This window comes from Temnothorax curvispinosus, unplaced genomic scaffold, assembly GCF_003070985.1.
Source record: "Temnothorax curvispinosus isolate PA1 unplaced genomic scaffold, ASM307098v1 QBEX01008817.1, whole genome shotgun sequence".
In the NCBI taxonomy this organism is placed as follows: domain Eukaryota; kingdom Metazoa; phylum Arthropoda; class Insecta; order Hymenoptera; family Formicidae; genus Temnothorax; species Temnothorax curvispinosus.
This window is the reverse complement of record NW_020218597.1, coordinates 1-20,575: the sequence shown is the minus strand read 5'-3', so window position 1 is coordinate 20,575 and position 20,575 is coordinate 1. Positions and strand designations below refer to the sequence as shown.

General features: G+C 39.0%; 4 protein-coding genes across 4 annotated transcripts; 2 read left to right on the top strand and 2 right to left on the bottom strand.

The window, feature by feature from the left end:
- The first annotated feature begins 9,311 nt into the window (after positions 1–9,311).
- LOC112458328 lies at positions 9,312–13,473 on the top strand. The gene is made up of 4 exons (XM_025021911.1): positions 9,312–9,529; positions 10,277–10,496; positions 10,598–11,581; positions 13,468–13,473. The coding sequence occupies exons 1-4, from the start codon at positions 9,312–9,314 to the stop codon at positions 13,471–13,473; spliced, it is 1,428 nt and encodes a 475-aa protein (XP_024877679.1).
- A 193-nt stretch (positions 13,474–13,666) lies between these two features.
- On the top strand, positions 13,667–14,501 carry LOC112458327 (2-amino-3-ketobutyrate coenzyme A ligase, mitochondrial-like). Its single transcript, XM_025021910.1, has 2 exons — positions 13,667–13,920; positions 14,077–14,501. The coding sequence occupies exons 1-2, from the start codon at positions 13,743–13,745 to the stop codon at positions 14,229–14,231; spliced, it is 333 nt and encodes a 110-aa protein (XP_024877678.1). The 5' UTR covers positions 13,667–13,742; the 3' UTR covers positions 14,232–14,501.
- A 3,193-nt stretch (positions 14,502–17,694) lies between these two features.
- Positions 17,695–20,567, bottom strand: LOC112458330 (histone acetyltransferase KAT6B-like). Its single transcript, XM_025021913.1, has 2 exons — positions 20,479–20,567; positions 17,695–18,427 (listed from the first exon to the last, which is right to left on the bottom strand). The coding sequence occupies exons 1-2, from the start codon at positions 20,486–20,488 to the stop codon at positions 17,793–17,795; spliced, it is 645 nt and encodes a 214-aa protein (XP_024877681.1). The 5' UTR covers positions 20,489–20,567; the 3' UTR covers positions 17,695–17,792.
- LOC112458331 (DNA endonuclease RBBP8-like) lies at positions 18,572–19,585 on the bottom strand. Its single transcript, XM_025021915.1, has 4 exons — positions 19,299–19,585; positions 19,126–19,222; positions 18,908–19,007; positions 18,572–18,836 (listed from the first exon to the last, which is right to left on the bottom strand). The coding sequence occupies exons 1-4, from the start codon at positions 19,535–19,537 to the stop codon at positions 18,787–18,789; spliced, it is 486 nt and encodes a 161-aa protein (XP_024877683.1). The 5' UTR covers positions 19,538–19,585; the 3' UTR covers positions 18,572–18,786.
- Positions 20,568–20,575: the final 8 nt, after the last annotated feature.

Below are 20,575 nucleotides of genomic sequence, written 5' to 3'. Positions count from 1 at the left end.
ATTTAAAAACATGATTACATTAAATTATGTAGATTTTTCTCCAATTTTTAGGCTTTCAGCCGCCATATTAGATCAGCCATCTTGGATTTCAAAACGGGGCACATGACTTTCGAAAGTACTAGTAAAGACTAATTTTTTGAGCTATCGAACGTCTTTGTAGGTCGCTTCAAATTTTGAGCAGACAAGTGATCCGGTTGACGTGAAACGTCCCATTAAATATATTTCGGAGATATTTTTCCTTCTAACAAAAAACTTAGTTCTTTATATGTAACGGATTTCGGAGTTACTGGTTTCCCGTTTTCATCCAAAATACGACAAGGTGTATCCAGACAAACTTGCATAGGTGCATAAGCATATGCATAAAGAGATGGATTGGTCTATTTCCTTTTGCACATATATATAAACCAATTAATTTCTTACGCTTATGTTTATGAGCTATGCAATTTGTCTGAATTGACTTTAAAAAAACAGCGCTAAGTTTTTTATAAGAAAAATTTATTTATTTTATTTTAATTAAATATTTTTATTTTATAATGTTACCTCTTTAATTTTTGTGATTAAAATAATTCTTTGTAATATTATAATTTTATCAAGGAGAATTAAAACTACTACCACTTGGGTTAATAGAAAGACCCTTAGGAATACAAAGATACATACCACTTGGGTTAAGTTAGGTAACACAATTTTGTTTTATTTTTTAAGAGTAGTTGCACTACAATCATTTTTTAAAGCAATATATATATTCTCTTTGTAGTTGACGTAATTTAAAAATTTCATATATTTTTTTAAAATAACAAATCAGTGTTCCAGGCAATGTGCCAGACTAGAGTCAAGCTCAACAGGGTCTTCTTTCCCCGCTAATTTTTCCAAGCCCGTTCCCTTGGCAGTGGTTTCGCTAGATAGTAGATAGGGACAAAATATGTCGTTTGTTTAACGTGCGGACAGAATATGTCGTTTGTTTAACGTGCGGCACCTGCTCGTAGAGCCTCATCCACACGGTCCCTATGGGCGCGGGATTGGGATACACCCAATCAGCGCGTACCGACCGAGGTCGATACTACCAGTGCGCCGCAGGATTGCAGGATCCCGCGGCAACCCACTGGTCGGGGCGAGCGACTATCCACGCTTTACCAGCTAAGCAGGCTGGCACCCGAGCTGTTGGGACGCAAGCTTACCCGTCGGACACCCAAGTTCGTGAACTCGGGTATCCTAGCCAGCATTTGGCTTAACCATTGCCACCACGATGGTCCTACCCGCGACCGGCGGGAGCAAGCTCCCTGAGCGACCGGTCCCCGTGGTACCAGTCTAGATTACTGGTCGGATCTTCGCAGCCGAAGCCACTCCCAGTTGGGTCTCCTGCAGACCCGGCCCTGGTAAGCCACATTCACACGTCTCACGCATTCCCATTCATTCTTCGCTGAAACACACATGCCGCAAACCTGCTCAGACTCTCGTATCTTTTCTTTCGCTCCAGTACCTCGCTCACATCCACTCTACCATCCTCACTCACCCTGACTCTCCATTCGTCCAAGCTCCTAATGTCCTTATACATTTCACACTCAACCATCACATACTTCCAATCCTCGCACTCGGCACCACACGCACAACTTTCAGTCTCAGACAGTCCCCTTTTATGCAAGAACTCATTCAAACTGCCGTGACCCGTCAAAATATAGCCGAGCCATAGGCTCGGCTCAAATCCCAGACAAACCTCGGCAAACCTCACATCCCGTATAAAGCCATGTGTCACTCGTCCCTTCGCACTGTTATCCCATTCATTCTGCCATCTTTCATACAACCTAGCATTCAACAGCTCCAAGCTGTGGATGAGAGGTCCACATCTCTCGTTCTTACTTCCTCTTCACTCATAATACCTCTTTTACCCAATCTCCAGCCATTCTTAATTCTCACAGTCATACCTCTTTTCACGCACTCCAGGTCCCACGGAAGACCACCCATCAATACCTGCATGGCCTCCGTGGAGACCGTTCTACAGACATTCAAACAAGCGCTCATCGCCACTCTTTGGCATCTGTTAATTGCGCCACTCGCGCATATCTATACTCCATGGCTTCATACCACACGCTCGCACCATACATAACACACGCAGCAAACAAACCCTTATAAATCACACGCCATGCTCTCTCTCGCAATCCCCATTCGCTTCTCATCACTCGTCTCAACTTTCCCACTACGCTCACACACTTCTGTCTCATACGCTCCAGGTGCGGCTTAAAGCTCATTTGCTCACCCACCCACACACCCAGATATCTCACACACTTCACATACCTCACATGCTTCCCATTCACACTAACGCTCGGGTGTCTTGTTTCCGACATATTCCCTTTCAGGAGCATCATAACCGTCTTGCTCTCTGAAACTTTCACACCGACACTCGCACCCCATTCGCTCACTATCCTCATCCACTCGTTCCCCATTCTCTCCAGATCCGCCCGGCTCTGTCCTTCGACAGGCACGAACAGATCATTGGCATACGCCGTCGCCATACATCCACGTCTGCGAAGTTTCCACAGGAGCTTATCCATCTGTAGGTCCCAAATGTTTGGGCCACCGATGGACACCTGCGGTGCGCCTCGCAGCACCCTCTTTCATACTTCCTCATTCATTCCTATCATACATGCCCATCTCTCATCAAAATAACTCTTCCACAACCCAATCTCCTCACATCCTTCCTCACACAGTTTTTCAATCACACATGGCCATTCCAGGTTGTCGAAGGCACCCTGGAAGTCCACAAAAATTCCCAACACATACTTGTACTCGGACCCACTCACGCACTCACGCACGCTATTCCACGCACTCTCGGTCGAACGTCCCTTCACAAACCCGTGTTGTGCCTCACACATTCTACCACTCATCAATCGCTCCAGCCTATTTACCATTATTCGCTCCAACACTTTCCCAAGCACAGACAACAGGCTGATCGGTCTGTACGACCCGGGGTCCGACCGCACTTTCTCTGGGGACTTCAGAAGTACAACCACTCTCGCTTTCTTCCACACCTTCGGAAAGCAGTTGGTACTCAGACACACATCATACACTCAACCATCCCGGAATTGCGCGCTAAACGGCACGCAACATTTCCGTCGTAACTCCATCCAACTCGGGTGCTTTACCCACTTTCATCGCCCTCACAGCCACATCCACTTCATTCCACTCGAACGTTCTTTCAATCCTCTCTCTCTCTCTCTGCCAGTCGTACATCATCCATTCCCGTGTCCGGGAAGAAGCGATCTAGCAGCACATTCGCACTCTCTTCCCACGTACTCGTTGTCCTGTCACCCACTTTCATAGCACTCAGTCTGTCTCGTCCGTACTTACCCATACACACTTTGTACACATCACCCCATGGATCCCGATTTCCCTTGTCACTCACGAACTGTCTCCAGTTCTCCTCTTTCACTCTCCATATCGCTCTCTTGTACTCTCTAAGAGCACGTTTGTACACATTCAGACATCCTTCTACTCGACTTCGATCTCTCCCTCTCATTCGCTGGTAGGCACGCCTATACTTCCTCACATCCTTCTTCATGCGCTCAAGCTTATCCGTCCACCACACAAGCTTCCTCGCAACCCCACACACTCGCCTTTTCATTTTATTGTCATTCACCCTCAGGATCCATGATGTGACGCGCTCCGCCAAGCTCTCCACGTCCCAGTCATCCATCACATTCACAGCATCCTCCGACGCATACTCTACTAGATCGCTCATGTAACCCTCCCAGTCCACGTCTTTACACACCCATCTACGCATACCTACCATCCGCTCAGCATTCTCACCATAGGTCATACGTATCAGCAACACATTATGGTCGCTGATACCCCAATCGCTCTTGACTCCCCATTTAAACTGGCACCTCTCAAGCGCATCGCTTACGAGAGTCACATCGATGTCGCTTTTTTCATTGGGTCCGCTAAACGTGTAACTCTCGCTTGGCTCATTCAACACAATCATACCGTTTGTCACAATCCACTCCTCAAGCATTCTGCCACGCATTTCACTTTCTCTACTGCCGTCTCTACCCTTACTGTACAGTCGTTCACTTAAAGGTTGCAACACTTTTTTTTGGATGGGTTTTGGAACGCACGAATATTTAGAGACTGCGAGCCACTGCGTCTAGGGAGCTGCCGTGACCAGCAGTGAGCTGTAGTGAGAGGTTAAAGACAGCTGTCAAAAGAGCACACACAGGGTGTGTATACACAACAAAAGCATCTTACAGCGTAACATCTGATAACAGGTAGGAACAGGTAGGAACAAGACATCTTAAATAACGTATACTTTTTACGATATTTTAATTTAAATAAATAAATAAATAAATAGATAAATAAATAATTAAATAAATAAATAAATCTATTTAAATTAAAATATTTAAATTAAAAAATAGAGTAATTCCAATAACTTTCAAGTCTTAAATTATTTCTCTTACATATTTTGCGACGTTTGATAAGTCTATCTAGTTAAGATATAATATGAGCTAAACAATTTGTTATATATTTCTATACGTTGTAGAATTTTGCCAAAGGACTGGAATAAGAGAAAATTTTATTTTGCAATAAATATTCTAATATATTTATAATTATAAGTCAGATATGATTTGCTTTACAAAGATGCAGACTGTAGTAACCATCATATATATTCTTGCAGATAATATAAAGAAACGAGGAACTGTCCCCTTGCGCAAACGTATATGGCACATTCTTCTGCGTGTTATTCACAAGTGGATGAGCATGAGTGGCATGGCTTCCGTGAACCATTTTCAAGGAAAGTCCCACGACCACCTGCAGGTTGAACGATAAATAAATATATCATTCAAAATAAAACACAAAAATTCGTTAGCCTAACTGGCAATAATTTTAATATTAATACAACAACGTTTCGACCTCTACTTTGGGTCCTTATCAAGTTATAAGTTATTTAGCAATGAACAAATCGACGATTCCGTTATAATTTTAGACGCGAGAGTAATAGGACAAAATATTTGCCCCGACGAAAATAGACTCCACCCCTCACACGCGCACCCACAATCCGAAGACGCGAACAGTACGACCAGTAGGCGAACACACAGACGAGAGTTCTCATTGACCTCGTACGATAGCAGCGTATTTGACCCGCAAGAATATTATTCTGCACCGAGACACGTGAACGTAATCGAGATGGCGGAAGCAACAAATAGCAACCACGACGCGAATAACGTAAATGACAACGCGCCGATAACCCCAGAGGAAATAGACGAAGAAATAAACCGTCTTAATCAAGTGCTATCACAAAGAGGCACCCCGGCAAATCACCGTAACCGGATACCCGCACGGGCCGAACCGCCGCGAGACGATAGAGATTCCATTCTCGACGAGATATTAAACGGAATCCGCAACTTACAAGATCGCGTAAATCAACTAAAAACGGCGAATCCTGAACGCCGCGAATTTCACGCGAGACGCGAGCCAAGTAACCTCCCGTTCGAAGTAACGTACGGAAGAACGTCATATGATATTCGGAACCAAGCGGAGCGCGCAATCGGATATCTACGTTTAAAAGAGGCACGAGACATAATACCTGAGTTCGACGGAACCTCGAGTAAATTACAAGAATTCTTAAGCGCCGCGTCATATGCAATGAAAAACATAAATCCTATGGAGGAAGGAACGCTATTAGAAGCAGTGCTATGCACAAAGCTAAAAGGAAGAGCGATGATAGACTTTCAAACGCGAGAAATAAGAGATTTCGCACAACTAAAGAAGGAATTAGAAGTTTGCTATTTGAGCCGCAAAAGCACAACACACTTACAACTAAAGTTTAATACAATCAAGCAAAAACCCGGAGAAAATGCAAGAGCATTCGGATTAAGAGCCGATAAGCTAGCGATGGAGCTATACGACTCCATGATAGAGGGAAGAAATCACACCATAGAAAGCAAGCGAACTATATTAGAAACGATTCAACAACAGGCATTACAGAATTTCCAATTAGGATTGAGAGACGAGATCAAGTTACTTGTCCGAGCTCAGCATTTCGCAACATTGCAAGAAGCGATTGCCGGAGCGAGCGCCGAAGAAAAAGTAAACGGGCCGAGTGGAATTCCGCCGCGTCCCAAAAATAATTATGCGTACTCGCCGCAACCGCGCGATAACCGATCGACGTTACAATGCCAAAAATGCGGAAAATACGGGCACCTCGGAAGGGAATGTCGTACCAATAGATATGCGAACCGTTTCTCCTTACCGAAACCCGATAGAACACCCCGCGTAAACGCGATAGATAAAGTCTGCAATTACTGCAAGAAGGCAGGACACATGCGCGAAGAATGTTGGTTGTTAAATGGTCGACCAAATAGAGAAAGGACGAATCACAACAAACCTAATAATCCGCGAGGACAAAATAAAAATTTTCACCCGAAAACAAATGGCCCGAGAAAAAAGGACAGTAATTCAGCCGCGAATAGCGATGAGGAAGATAAAGAGGACACAAAGCAGCGCCGACCGGCGTTAGAGTATCAGGTGTCACACCTGACGAACAAGCCGCGAAAGCATGCAGGGCTGGACTTAATCACTCTGCCCATGCGAGAAGCGAAGCGCGAAAAAATAAATTTACTGTTCGATACCGGAGCCGCCGTATCAATAATAAAAGTAAAACATTTGAAAGGCGAAACAATGATAGAAGAGGATAAAATGGCCCTTACAGGAGTAACAGGTCACAAAGCCCATACAATTGGAAAATTTGCAGCAACTATTGACTTGAAAGATAGAAAGATCAAGCACACGATATATGTCGTCAAGGATGATTTTCCGATAGAATACGACGGAATACTAGGCGTAGATTTTATAAAGAAACATCGAGCGTCATATAGTTACGAGTCGAGCGCAATACGCATAGGGAATAGCACATTAAAATTATATCCGTATAAGAAGATGGTTTTGAAACCGCGAAGCGAGACAATAGTGCAAGTCGCGACCGATAAAAATTCACTAGGAATAATACAGGCAGAAGAGACAATGCCAGGAGTGTTCATAGGAAATTGCCTAGTGATGCCAGAAAACTTTCTATGTCCGGCAAGCATACTAAATACGACGGAGAAGACAGTCGAAATGCTAATGCCGCAAGTAACATTAGAAGAGTTAGAGCAAGAAGAAGCAAAAGAGACAGAAATAAACCAAGTAGACAAGGCAGAAGAAACAATGCCGCGTAGCGAAAAAGTCGAAAAATTGATACGCACACAACACTTAAACGAAGAAGAAAAGAAAACCATTATGGAAATTTGCAGAGATTACAGCGATGTATTGCATGTGGAAGGAGAACCACTGACATGCACTGATATCGTCGCGCATAAGATTACCACGAAGGCGGGCAGCGTACCGGTCAACGTCCGACCGTACCGTTTGCCAGAAAAGCACAAGGAAGAAGTGAATAGACAAGTGAAAGAGATGTTGAAAAACGGAATTATTAGACCTAGCACGAGCCCGTGGAATGCGCCGTTGCTAGTAGTACCGAAGAAAAGAGACGCATCAGGAAAATTAAAACTGAGAGTGGTAATAGATTTTCGGTTTGTGAACGACCTAACGGAGGGAGATTCCTTCCCATTGCCAAACATAACCGATATCCTAGATCAACTGGGAAAAGCAAAATATTTTACCACGCTAGACCTCGCCTCGGGATATCATCAAATCCCGATGGAAGAAAAAGATAAAGAAAAAACAGCGTTCTCGACACAATACGGACATTACGAGTATAATCGAATGCCTTTTGGACTGAAAAATGCCCCAGCGACATTTCAACGAGCAATAATAGCCGTTTTAGCAGGACTAGTAGGATTACAATGCTTAGTCTATCTAGACGATATAATAATATACGGAGCAAGTTTACAAGAGCACAATAAGAGATTAATTGAAGTGCTAAAAAGACTGAGAAAATATAATTTGAAATTACAGCCCGATAAATGCGAATTCCTTCGGAAAGAAGTGACGTATCTCGGACATGTAATAACAGAAAACGGAATCTCACCAGACCCTTCAAAATTAGAAGCAGTAAAAAACTTCCCGAGACCAACAAAAGTAAAGGACATCCAGGCTTTCGTAGGATTAGCCGGATATTATCGAAGATTTATTAAAGATTTTTCAGCAATCGCCAAGCCACTCACAAAAATGACCAGAAAAGATAGCAAATTCGAGTGGAACGCAGAACAACAAAACGCATTTGAAATACTTAAAGAAAAACTAACCACAGCACCGGTATTAAAATACCCGGACTTCTCCCAAGAATTTGTAGTAACGACCGACGCGTCAGATTAGGGGCCATACTGTCACAGGGAAAGATAGGTCAAGATCAACTCGTGGCGTATGCGAGCAGAGTACTATCTAAAGCCGAGCAAAATTACAATACTACCGAGAAAGAATTACTAGCGATAGTATGGGCGGTGAAACACTTCCGACCATACGTTTATGGAACAAAATTTACCATCGTGACAGACCATAAATCATTGGTTTGGCTATTTAACGTAAAGGACCCCGGATCACAATTAATCCGATGGAGATTAAAATTAGAAGAATACGATTACACTATCGTACACAAGGCCGGTCAAGAGAATAGAAACGCGGATGCGCTGAGTCGACATGTGCCGACAGATATCAACAAGATAGAGAAAGAAGAGAATAACGAAGAGGAGAGCGAAAGAAAATACACAGAAGAAGAGAAGCAACGTATATTATACGAATACCATGATGCACCTGTAGGAGGACATCAGGGTGTGGAACGCACCATAAACCGAATAAGGTTGACGCATAATTGGAGAGGATTAACTCGAGACGTCGAAGACTACATTAATAAATGCGAACTATGTCAGAAGAACAAGTTATCGCGAAAAAATAAAGCACCCTTAGTAATAACAGACACCGCGGACAAACCGTTCGAAAAATGTGCTCTAGATATAGTAGGACCACTGACGGTGACCGAAAACGGAAATAAATATATCCTCACGTTTCAGGATAATTTATCAAAATTCAGTAAGGCGATACCCGTACCTAATCAAGAAGCGAATACAATCGCGAAAGAATTCGTCACAAAGATTATCTTTGAATACGGTATCCCCGACAAAATACTGACGGATAGAGGAACGAATTTCCTTAGCGAAATATTTAAAAGCACGTGTAAATTACTGAAGATAGAAAAAATTCAAACAACGGCCTACCATCCCGAGAGTAATGGAGCATTGGAACGCTCTCATAGAACATTAGCCGAATATTTGCGACATTATATTAACGCGGACCAGACAGACTGGGACGAATGGACGCCATACGCAATGTTCGCGTATAACACGACGCCACACACAGCGACCGGGTTTACACCCTTCGAATTAGTATACGGGCACCGAGCGACACTACCGACGGCACTGTCGCAACCACCGAAACCAACGTATACTTATGACAATTACGCGCAAGAGCTAAAAGAAAAATTAAGAGCGACACAACGAGTTGCAAAAGAACATTTGCGAAACGAAAAATCTAAGGCCAAGGAGACGTATGATAAGAAGACAAAAGAAATCAATTTCCGAGTGGGAGACAAAGTTCTCTTGCACGACGAAACGGTGCATAGAGGGAGATCGAAAAAATTAGAATCCCCGTGGATAGGACCGTACGAAGTAATTGAAAAACACTCAGACGTAAATTATACGATCAAAAAGGGACGGAAAACCACGCGAGTACACGTAAACCGATTAAAGCCCTTTATAGAACAGTAAAAACAGCGTAGAAGAACAAAAACAAGCAATAGGAAGTAGGCAATAGAAAATAGGCGATAGTAAAAACTAACGAAAATTAGACAATAAGTACTTACCGAACATCAAACACGTCGCACCACACGACGTCCGGTGGCCACATCTAAGGTGACCTCCAGGGGGTGGAGAAGATGCACCCAGGTGTCCGGGGGCGTTAGCAACGTTTCTGCGTAGGTGGGAGGGGGCGACGTCGGCCCCGAACCCAAATTTGCCGCAATCCGCGCACTAGGCGCGGCACCCTCACTTACGGCACCCGCACGAGCAGCGCGGAGCCAATACGTGCGCCAGCATGCGTCGCACGTCGTCGGGACAAAAAAAACGGTTGCAAAGACGGCACCTCATTTCACAAATTAGCGCAAACAAAAAGTACTCTCTCTGAATCACGTCGCAAGAGCAACTAAACGCGCGAGGAGAGAAAAAACGCGAGGAGAAGGCATTATCAAGCCAAGGTAAAAATTCGAAGAAAGGTAACATGAGTCCTTATCTTACAGGACGCTGATCGTCGTCCAGCACTTCGCGAAAAAAGCGAAACCTGAGACAGCACCATCGTACGAGATACGACAATTCAGCAGCGAGCCGGGAATATACTTTGAGAGAACCGGACAATTGCAACAGGTAGAAGCTACTTGGAAACTAGCGATTAAAATCGACGTAGCAGCCCTAGGAAACCGATATCACCAACTTCAGGAATTTCTACAGCAAGCCGAAGAAGTATGCGAAACGATAATCGCAAAGGACACGCAGCAGACGTGCAAAAACATACAATAGAGAAAAATAACAAAAAATTAACGCAATTATTAACGCGATTACAGACTATATATAAAACAACTAATAAGAAGCGAGGGCTAATAGACGCGATCGGCACGATCAGCAAAACGCTGTTCGGCACTATGGATGCCGACGATGCAAAACACATACAGGAGCAGCTTGAACTGATGCAAAATCAGCAACAGACTCTACGGCACACCGCAAAAAGCCAATTAAAGGTGATAAATGCCACGATAGGCCACATGGAGGCCTTAGAAAAATCGTTATACCACAACGAACAACTGATGGCGAACGTCACGAGACGGATACAGCTGGAAACAGCACTGTACGCCAAAAGAGAAGAAATAGACGAACAGCTTTTAATACTAACCACAATCACAGAGGATCTAATGGAAGACGTGAAGGACACCATAGACTACCTCACATATTCGCGGGAAGGAGTAATACTCACCCGCCTATTGCCAATAGAAGAAATAACAACCGAACTACAAGAAGCAACGTCACAATTGACGCAGGGATCCCACTTTCCGTTTAAAACTAGAGTAGAAAATTGGAACGAGATACAAAACTATGTAGAAATTAGCGCATATTATGATAAACCGAACATTTATACGATAATCCCCGTGGTAGCATACCCCGTGTATGACATAATAAAAACGACACCATTACCTGTCCCTAACCACGCGAATATTTTCACATTCCTAAGAGCTACTCACAACATATTAGCAATAGACAAAGAGAATCATAATTACATAACGCTAGAGGAACGCGATTTAAACGACTGTAAACGAAACGGAGCAGAGTACGTATGTGACCGAAACTGCCCGATATATTTTGTGGGGACCAACGCACCCTGCGAAGTGCAAGTTTATGTGGGGACGCCGGGATATGTAAACGCCTGCGAGAGGCGGCAAATGGTGTCAGACGTAACCTTGTGGGTAGCGTTGAGCGAACCACAGGCGTGGCTGTTCTCGGCGCCGAGAAAACAAAAGATAGCGATCCAATGTAACGATCAGGCGGAACAAAAGGTAGAAATCGAACGAACAAGAAAACTAAGTATAAACAAAAATTGTAAACTAACCACACCCGACATTATTATAAAAACAAAAAGACAAACGACTATGAGACAAATAGAAATGCACCTAGCAGATTTTAACCTAACGCTAACAAACATAAATAAAAATATTAACAAACAAACGAAAAAAGAAATTAGATTAGAACCTGTAATTAGGAATCCGAACGAATTAATGGAGTTAAATCTAGAAATAAGCGATATAAATAAAGAATTGGAAAAATCCCAAGACACCCTAATAAAAAATCCCTACGTCATATATCCCGTAGGATCGACACTTACGTTAATAATTATATTAAGCATAGTAGGAATAATCATCTATGTAATAAAAAGACATAAGAAGCGAGCAAGCGCCCGACCGCACGGACAGGGCGACTCAGCGATACTATACTAAAAAATAAGAAGAATGTAATCTCAGAAACAAATAAAGAAAATAAATCACCCTAATAGAAATAGAAATAGGATAAGCAGCGAAAAAATTGTAACGAAAACTACAGACCGTAGTTTCCTTCTCTCAAAGGGGGAGGGATGTTGCGGCCCCAATTAAAATGTTATAATAAAATAAGAATAATATTAAGAAAGACCGAAAATAACAATAGGGAACGCGACCGCGAAAGCCCGAGAGAATTACGCAACGCCGAATCAGCAAAAGATGAGTTGCGCGATCGGCCCAGATACGATCGAGCAACTCAGCGATATCGAAGGACAGGACGAGGATTGAAAAGGAAGCGACAACAGGAGACGAGGGGGCAATGTGAGTCGGGCAGCGACGAACGGGTCTTGTACGAAATAAGTTGTAAAGGAGAAGTAATTAGTAAAAGTCGTGTTTATTGCATCCAAAAGTGTTTATCATTTGCCTCCCGCCTCCTCCTTGGAAAAATCGAATCCCAAGTGTCCCAAAAAGGGGGCACAACATATCGGATTCTTATTATTTTTTACTGTGTATGCTTTACATTTATTTATTATAGTTAGCTGAAACTATTTTTATATTGTGAGTATAAAAATTAATACATATTCTGTTAACGTTGAAATATCGAAATAATCGGTTTCAAATCAAGCGCAAGAAATATGTTTACTTTTAAATAAGGTTTTATATTATTTTTACGTATTATTATATTATTTTTAAAAGTCTGTGGAAAATTTTTAATTCTTTATGTTATTTCTAAATACTTTTGTAACATTTTGTTTGTATTAATAAGATTTTTTTCTACAGTCAAAAACAAGGTATTTTGCCCCTACAAAACACCCTGTTTTTGGTTGTAGAAAAAAATTATGACGTGTAGGAGCAAAACTGAGGTCACATTCGGTTTCAGCAGGCAAAAATACATTGGAATACCATAGTCTAGTCCATGGCGCAGACAACTTTTCACTTTTTGTGGGCCTGTAAAGTTGGTGAAATCAACAACTTTGACCCCTCCATATCTTGAAAATAAAAAGCCAGCTAAATCTGAAACTTTCTGAGGATTCATGACTCATTATAGACTATCATTTAGTACTTGTAAGTAGAAGTCTAAATTCAAGGGTGAAAAAAGAGGCTATTTTTAGCCTGTTTTTGCGGTCACTCTTTCTGCAAAAGAGAATAATAGGCAACAATCCACTAATTGGACAGCTATTAAAACAGTATGATTTTCTTCATGCCACTTGTGATATATGGGATTTTATACGATCATCTGTCGACATAATTTGACTCATCGGTAATGGCGAAAGAACACAGCTATTAGAATAATACTTGTTTATTACAAACTAGAAGGTTTTATATCAGTTTTATATCAGTTTTTTATTATGCAGCTTCAAAAAGTATCGTTACAATAACAGTTACAATCGTTACAAATTCTTATACAGATCTGAAAGATTAGAAAGTGAATCTCCAAAGCTCGAGCCGCTTGTCCGGTCTGTAAATGAAGACACTGTCGATCGGCATCGACCCGGAGGGATTCACCTCAACCCATCGCCACTGTGTAATACGTGAAGAAGCCCAGCTTCACGAGGGTGATGAAGATGATGAAGAGAGGCGGTGGGCAGCAGGCAGCATGCGTAGTGATCGGCAGTGATATTAAACTTTTATTGTGCTATTTAAACTTTTCTAATTTAAACATTACTTTATACATTATTAACAGATGATGGATCTTATAACAGACAGCACAAAGTTTTTGGATCGTTTAGCAGGCAATACCGAGCATTTCAGAAATGCGATGACTAAAGCTGGAGTCATTGTCAGCGGCGATAACCATCCTATTTGTCCTGTTATGTTGGGTGATGCAAAATTAGCAACAACATTTGCAGATAAAATGATGGGTATGAATATATTTTCATATAAATTATAAAATCTTTAAAGAAATGAACTATTCAATGATAAAATATACAACACCTACCATATATTATCAAAGTTTTACGACTTATTCTGTTATATTGCACGAGAATGATTTTTTTTTTTTTTTTTTTTTTTTACAGAAAAGGGAATTTACGTCATTGGATTCAGCTATCCCGTGGTACCAAAAGATAAAGCAAGAATACGTGTTCAGATTAGCGCAGCGCACTCGACCGAAGATATAGATCGTGCGGTAGGTGCTTTCATACAAATTGGAAAAGAACTTGCGGTAATTTAATAAATACATTTTTAATAACGGCAAAGAAAAATTGAATGATTGATTCTGTCTCCAATATGCATTCTGTTTCATTATATAAATAAATAAATCGCAGTGTTAACGCTATATATTTAAGCTTATTTGTATTATACAAATTAAATATTGCAAGTATATAAGTGCATGCGAATGTTGAACGTTGAATTTATTAACACGTGCAATAACAAATATCTTAATTGAGCAGTATATTAAAGGTGTACCTTTTTTTATACAAATTTCCAACGCGCAATGTTGTAAGTGATAAAATCTTGAATTAGGTGTAAAGTTATATTGTTATTAAACATTTGTTACATAGAATGCTAAGGTTTGTACGGTTTAACGAGATTTTCCGAAAATTCCCTGATCTGTTGAACTCCACGCACTTCCCTTTCTAGCAATGGAAGCTGATGCGTGACGTGAAAGTCCTCATAAAGGTCCATTATCTTAAAAAGAAAAAAAAATCATTTAATTTATCTTTCAAGAATTTGACAAAGCAATAAATATGAAATATTATTATTCTCTAATAATTATTTAGCTCTAAAAGAATTACGAAAAACAAATTAAAATATCAGCTATAAATACAACGTTAATTACCTGCTCTAGATATATTTATCTTGAATTTTATGCCTTGCAAGACACAGCCGACAAGGAGTATCACCCTCTTTCAAAAATAACAGTTGGTTCACTATAATATTATGGGTATCAATACCATATTTTGTTGTACCAATTCTTGTACAAGTCGTTCTGTCTCATAAAGCGACAAAAATTCTGCTATGCAGACACATATAAATGTCGTCTGTTGTGGATTTCTGAATTGTTCGTTAACTTGTCGAATGACAGCAAGCATTTCCTCCATCTTATTGAAAAATGTATCCACATTAAAATCCGTTAATCCCAACAACGAACTTATCTATAAAAAAAAATCTTTTTTTCAATTTAAATAATTCAGGGAAGATACTTGATGTACCTAATGTTAAAATGTATTAATTTTAGGTGAAATAACATGGATTAATTCTAACCTGTGTGATGAAACGATAGTAGCCTCAATGTGTGCCCAGTAGGTGCAGTATCAAACACGGCGTAGTACTTTCGGTCCCGCTCCTCCATGAGGAATTCATCGCCGATCATGCGGACCATCATGATAACGGCATGGCTGGTATATTATTAATTATAACAATTATTATTTATATGATTATTTGTATAATTTATGTGATCGTTATATTTATCTAATTTATATGATTATTACGAATAACTGATGAACAACTGCAATCTCTCGTTGCAGTGTGGTATCACCACGTCGATAGCACACACACCGCAAGCTGGTAGGCTCAACACCCCGCGCGACGGAGAGAGAGTATGCGTTCACTCAGCTCGGCCAAGACATTCGGACGAACGGCGCCAACGACGACGACGACGACGACGACGGCAACGTTGGGGAGGACGACGCGACGGTGCACGAGACGGTGTTCGCTCGCTCGGACTCGCAATTCCACCCGTGCCGATAGCGAGCATCAACGCGGACGTTGGATGCGCTCGACGATCAAAGGAAGGTAAGTGGCCGTGGAAGGAAGAGGCAGTCATATATAGGTATGATTGCCTGATATACTCTATAAAAAGAAGAAAAATAAGCTCAATTTAATTATTTATAAACTTTTTCTATTTTGAATTTTACAAAGTAATTTACTCAAAGAGTAATATGTTTCAGGTACGGTGTCTTACCTGAGGTGAGAACTTCTCTTAAATATATATATAGGAGACCGATCATATGACGACGGTAGTGGAAATTAAAAAAAGCATAAACTTTAAAATTACCTCGAATAGCTTTTACCTTAGAACGCTCTCATTCAATATTAATTCATTCATTCATTCATTTATTCATTACGTTCATTCTATATTATAGTTTAATAATGTTTCTATATTTTAAAATATAGAAACATTATTAAACTATAATATAATATTTCATCGAGATTGTTCAAGCTACAATCATTCAATATCAAACATTCATTCATGCATAATCCATGGAAGGTCACATAGTATTAATACCGCGTGACACTTCCATGGTTGTCTAGCACCGCTCTTAATCTTTGGGGCATAGAGTGCACTAAATAGTGGAATAGCGCGGGCCTTGCGCGGAAACCCTCCCACACATTAAGGACGTGTTGCTCAAGTTCCTCGCGTGTACGCCGAATTCTTGGATTCCACTCTTGAACAATTATGCCCTAAAGATTTTCGATCACATTCATATCCGGAGATTTGGCTTGTCAACATAAACAAGTTGTCAATAAGATATCTTCAGATATATCTTCCTACATAATAACAATTGACAACTTGTTTATGTTGACAACGTGTTAGCGTTATTAAACTGAGACGAGTTAACCATTTTTAACGTTAAATATTTGTGTTATATATAAATACAATATTGAAATGCCTGGTCCTACTCCGCAACGTGTTAGAGGTGAAATACTTGCATATACAAATGCAGGATTGACGGTTACAGAGGTTTCGAGAATATGTCACGTAAATGTAAAGTATCCATGCATTTATGATTCTATTCTCTATTTGGATAAGTTACAAGTCATTAAACTCGTCTAGCTATATTGCATTATTTAATTTAATCATTAAAATATACGTTTAACGTATTACAGAAAAGTACAGTATATCGAGTGCTGCAACAAATGCGAGTAGAAGGGCACCCCTGGTGGAAATAATTATCCAATTTTTTACGCGAAAATTACGCGAAAATTACGTGAAAACTACAATTTCTTCTAATCTAATTACAACTTTTAAAACTATTTTTACGTAATTTTTACGTCAAAAGTGCGCGATTTGGGCCATGTTTGTAGTGTTTCATAAATTTACGTAGAAATTTTTATGACAAAACTACAACTTTTTAGATGTAAGTATGCGACATGTGTTCAACATTTTTACATCAAACTATGCTGAAATCTACAACTTTCTATGCACAATAAGGTTTGTTTCTATTCCTGCACTGCTGAACTAGTGCACATACTGGTGCAAAATTTAAAGTGACAAGTATACTTTGTTTCACTCTAACTTACTGCAACAGTGTACACTATTATAATGTACACTGTTGCAGTAAGTTAGAGTGAAACAAAGTATGCTTGTCACTTTAACTTTTGCACCAGTGTGCACTAGTTCAGCAATGCAGAGATAGAAACAGACCTATATTGTTTTTATTTACAACTTTTACAAAACAATTTAACTATGTAAACAATTTAAATGACGTATAAAATTAATTAAATGTTAAAAAAAACACTGTTATATTATACAATTCATATAAATTCATGATATTTAAAACGAAAAGTGTTACGCAAATATAAATAAATATAGGACTTTGAAATAAATATAAATTAAATATAATTTTTTTATTATTCTTAAAAAGTAATTTTAATTATCCAAATTTTAAATTTTTATTCAAATAGGTAAGTATTATTATAATAAGTGTATTAATAAGTATCAGGTAGGTAAGCAACAAAATTTTTACATATATATGTTAGTGTTATTAATTCTTATCATTTATATCACTTATTTTCTAATTTTTTTGATTGACCGCTGGTTTTTCATATATGTTTCATAGTCCATTGTCTTATCGCTCATTATTATTGTCTCATTGCTCATATCATCACTTGCTTCTTCTTCTTTTTCTCCTTCTTCGTCTTCTTCTTCTTCGTCTTCTTCTTCTTCGTCTTCTTCTTCGTCTTCTTCTCCTCCTTCCTTCGTTGTTTCTGCTCTTATTTTATTCTCAACTGCTTCTTTTTGGCTCAATGTTCTTTTCATTTTGTAGTTGAGTTTCTTGCGGGCGGCAGTTATTGCACCATTAAAGTACTTGTTAACTTTAGAACGATGTAATTGTTCGTCAATTAACATTTGTGGCATTTTGCGTTTGATCCGCATCCATTTTTCAAACTCATTAACAATGCCATATTTTTTAGTTGGAGTCAACTCAGGTTCTACCACATTGGATTGCGATCTAACGCAACGACTGGCTAATACCTCTGGTCCCCACACTGCATACGACATATTAGTAATAAAGTGGCTAGGTTCCTTTTCTCTCATTATGTTATTATATACATCTGCAGATATATGAACATCTTGTATTTCACAGGTAATTTGCTCATCTTCATTACTCTTTGGTGTATCTCGTTTATCTTGGCTTGTATCTATTAAAGAAAATTATAAAATATATTATAGTAATTATAAAAAAAATATTTTGTATAGTTTTAGTTCTAATTTTTGCAAGAAAAAAATACAAATAAACCCTTTTTCCTGTAATGAGTCTGCTAAGTATATCAATGAAAACAACCTAGTCAAAATGTCAAAGTGACAACATATGGATGTGGAATAATAGGAGTTGATAATAAAAGTTTGTGAATGATTGGTTGCAGTACATAACAAGCAATACACACTAAGTCTCTGAATCAGGTTTTGTTTTATTTGATTTTTTGCTTAGGTATTCGTAATTACTCCACTCTCCCTTAACAAAGAATTGTACACGTCATATTATGATAATGTTTCACCTTTATTCTGTCAAAGTGGATAATGTCTCAGGAAAAATCGGATTCCAAAAACCTTTAAAAAGATTATATTTATTATAGATATAGTATAACATAAAAAAGTGATAATAAAATAAAATATTATACCTTCTGGTGTATTTGGTCGTTCATATTTGCGTCGATGTCGCGAGCATTGATTCTTTCGTTTTTGCAAATTTTCTTTTGATAACGACAAATTGTTATAATACTGAAAATCAAATATCATGAATTAATTTTTTATAAGAAAAATATTTATATTTATTTATATTTATTTATTTATTTATTTATTTATATCTCATATAACTATACTGTTAATGTTGCATTACTTCTCTGCATTCCCAGCAATCCCAGCCGGTTAATTTTGCTCTCTCAGCTTTACATCGTATGTTACGCTGCTCTGAAATGTCCTTTCTTTTTGACCATCTGTAAATAATGTTTTCATTAGATATTAAAAGCAACTTACACACACACATTAACACAATTATAAAGTGATATTTACATATTAAACTTATCCAATAACGTCTCTTTTTTAGGTGGCTTGTTTTCTATGTCATACAAATTAAAATTATCCATTTCGTTTTTATTTCCAGTTTGTTCTGCAGGCAGATAAAAAGTTTTGTCTTCGATATCGGTCTTGTTATTGTTTACTAATGTACTATTTTCAATAACAGTTGCATCCTTGACTGCAGGATAAAATGCAAGTCGAAATCTCTTCCTTAAAGGTCTAGAGTCGAGCATTGATGGACTGCTTTCATTTTTGTCGGTATTTTTATGCAAAGATTTATTTGCATCTGATGCAATTTCTGTATCGGAAGATAATTCTAATAATTCTTCATTATTTGCAGTTTGTTCTGCAGGCAGATAACAAGTTTCGTCTTCGATATCGGTCTTGTTATTGTTTACTAATGTAATATTTTCAATAACAGTTGCATCCTTGACTACAGGATAAAATGCAAGTCGAGATCTTTTTCTTAGAGGTCTAAAGTCGAGCATTGATGGACTACTTTCATTTTTGTCGGTATTTTTATGTAAAGATTTATTTGCATCTGATGCAATTTTCGTATCAAAATCTAATTACAATAATTCTTCATTATTTGTATTCGTACAAAGTGTATTGACAGTAATTTAGTATGAAAAATGTTTACAAAATCACATGTACATATATATAATAATTCATCGATAAATTAAAATATTATTTTCAATTATTATCGATGAATTAACACATAAATATAATACCTAATTTTGCTTGTATTCCAGGTAGAGAAAGTAATGATAAATGATGGTTTTGATGTCATATTGACAATATTGACATCACTTTGACTAGGCTGTTTTCAGTGCCAATTAAGGCTTGGGCTGAGGGGGTTATAGCCCGGGGCGGCAAATTATAGAAAGAATGATAGGGATAGCGAAAAAATTAATTTTTAAAATTATGAATTTTGCAAAATTTTTATGGACGCTTGATAAGGAGTTAAGATCATGAAATATATAGGGTATCCCTAACGTAAGTGCCCGTCTACAACAGGTGTTCTAAGCCCTAAGAAATTGACCAATCACAGTCAACGATTTTCCTCAAATTCAACTGTGATTGAACAATTTCTTAAGGCTTAGGGCTTAAAACAGCTATTGCAGACGGGGACTAATGTGGCACTGGCTGTTTTCACGTACTAAATATAACTTACCAGAAAACATATGATCGGCTACTTTTTTGAGGAGATCAAATATTTCATCCAATTTCTGTGAACTTCCCTTTTCAGCATTAGTTTTTTCGAAATTGTC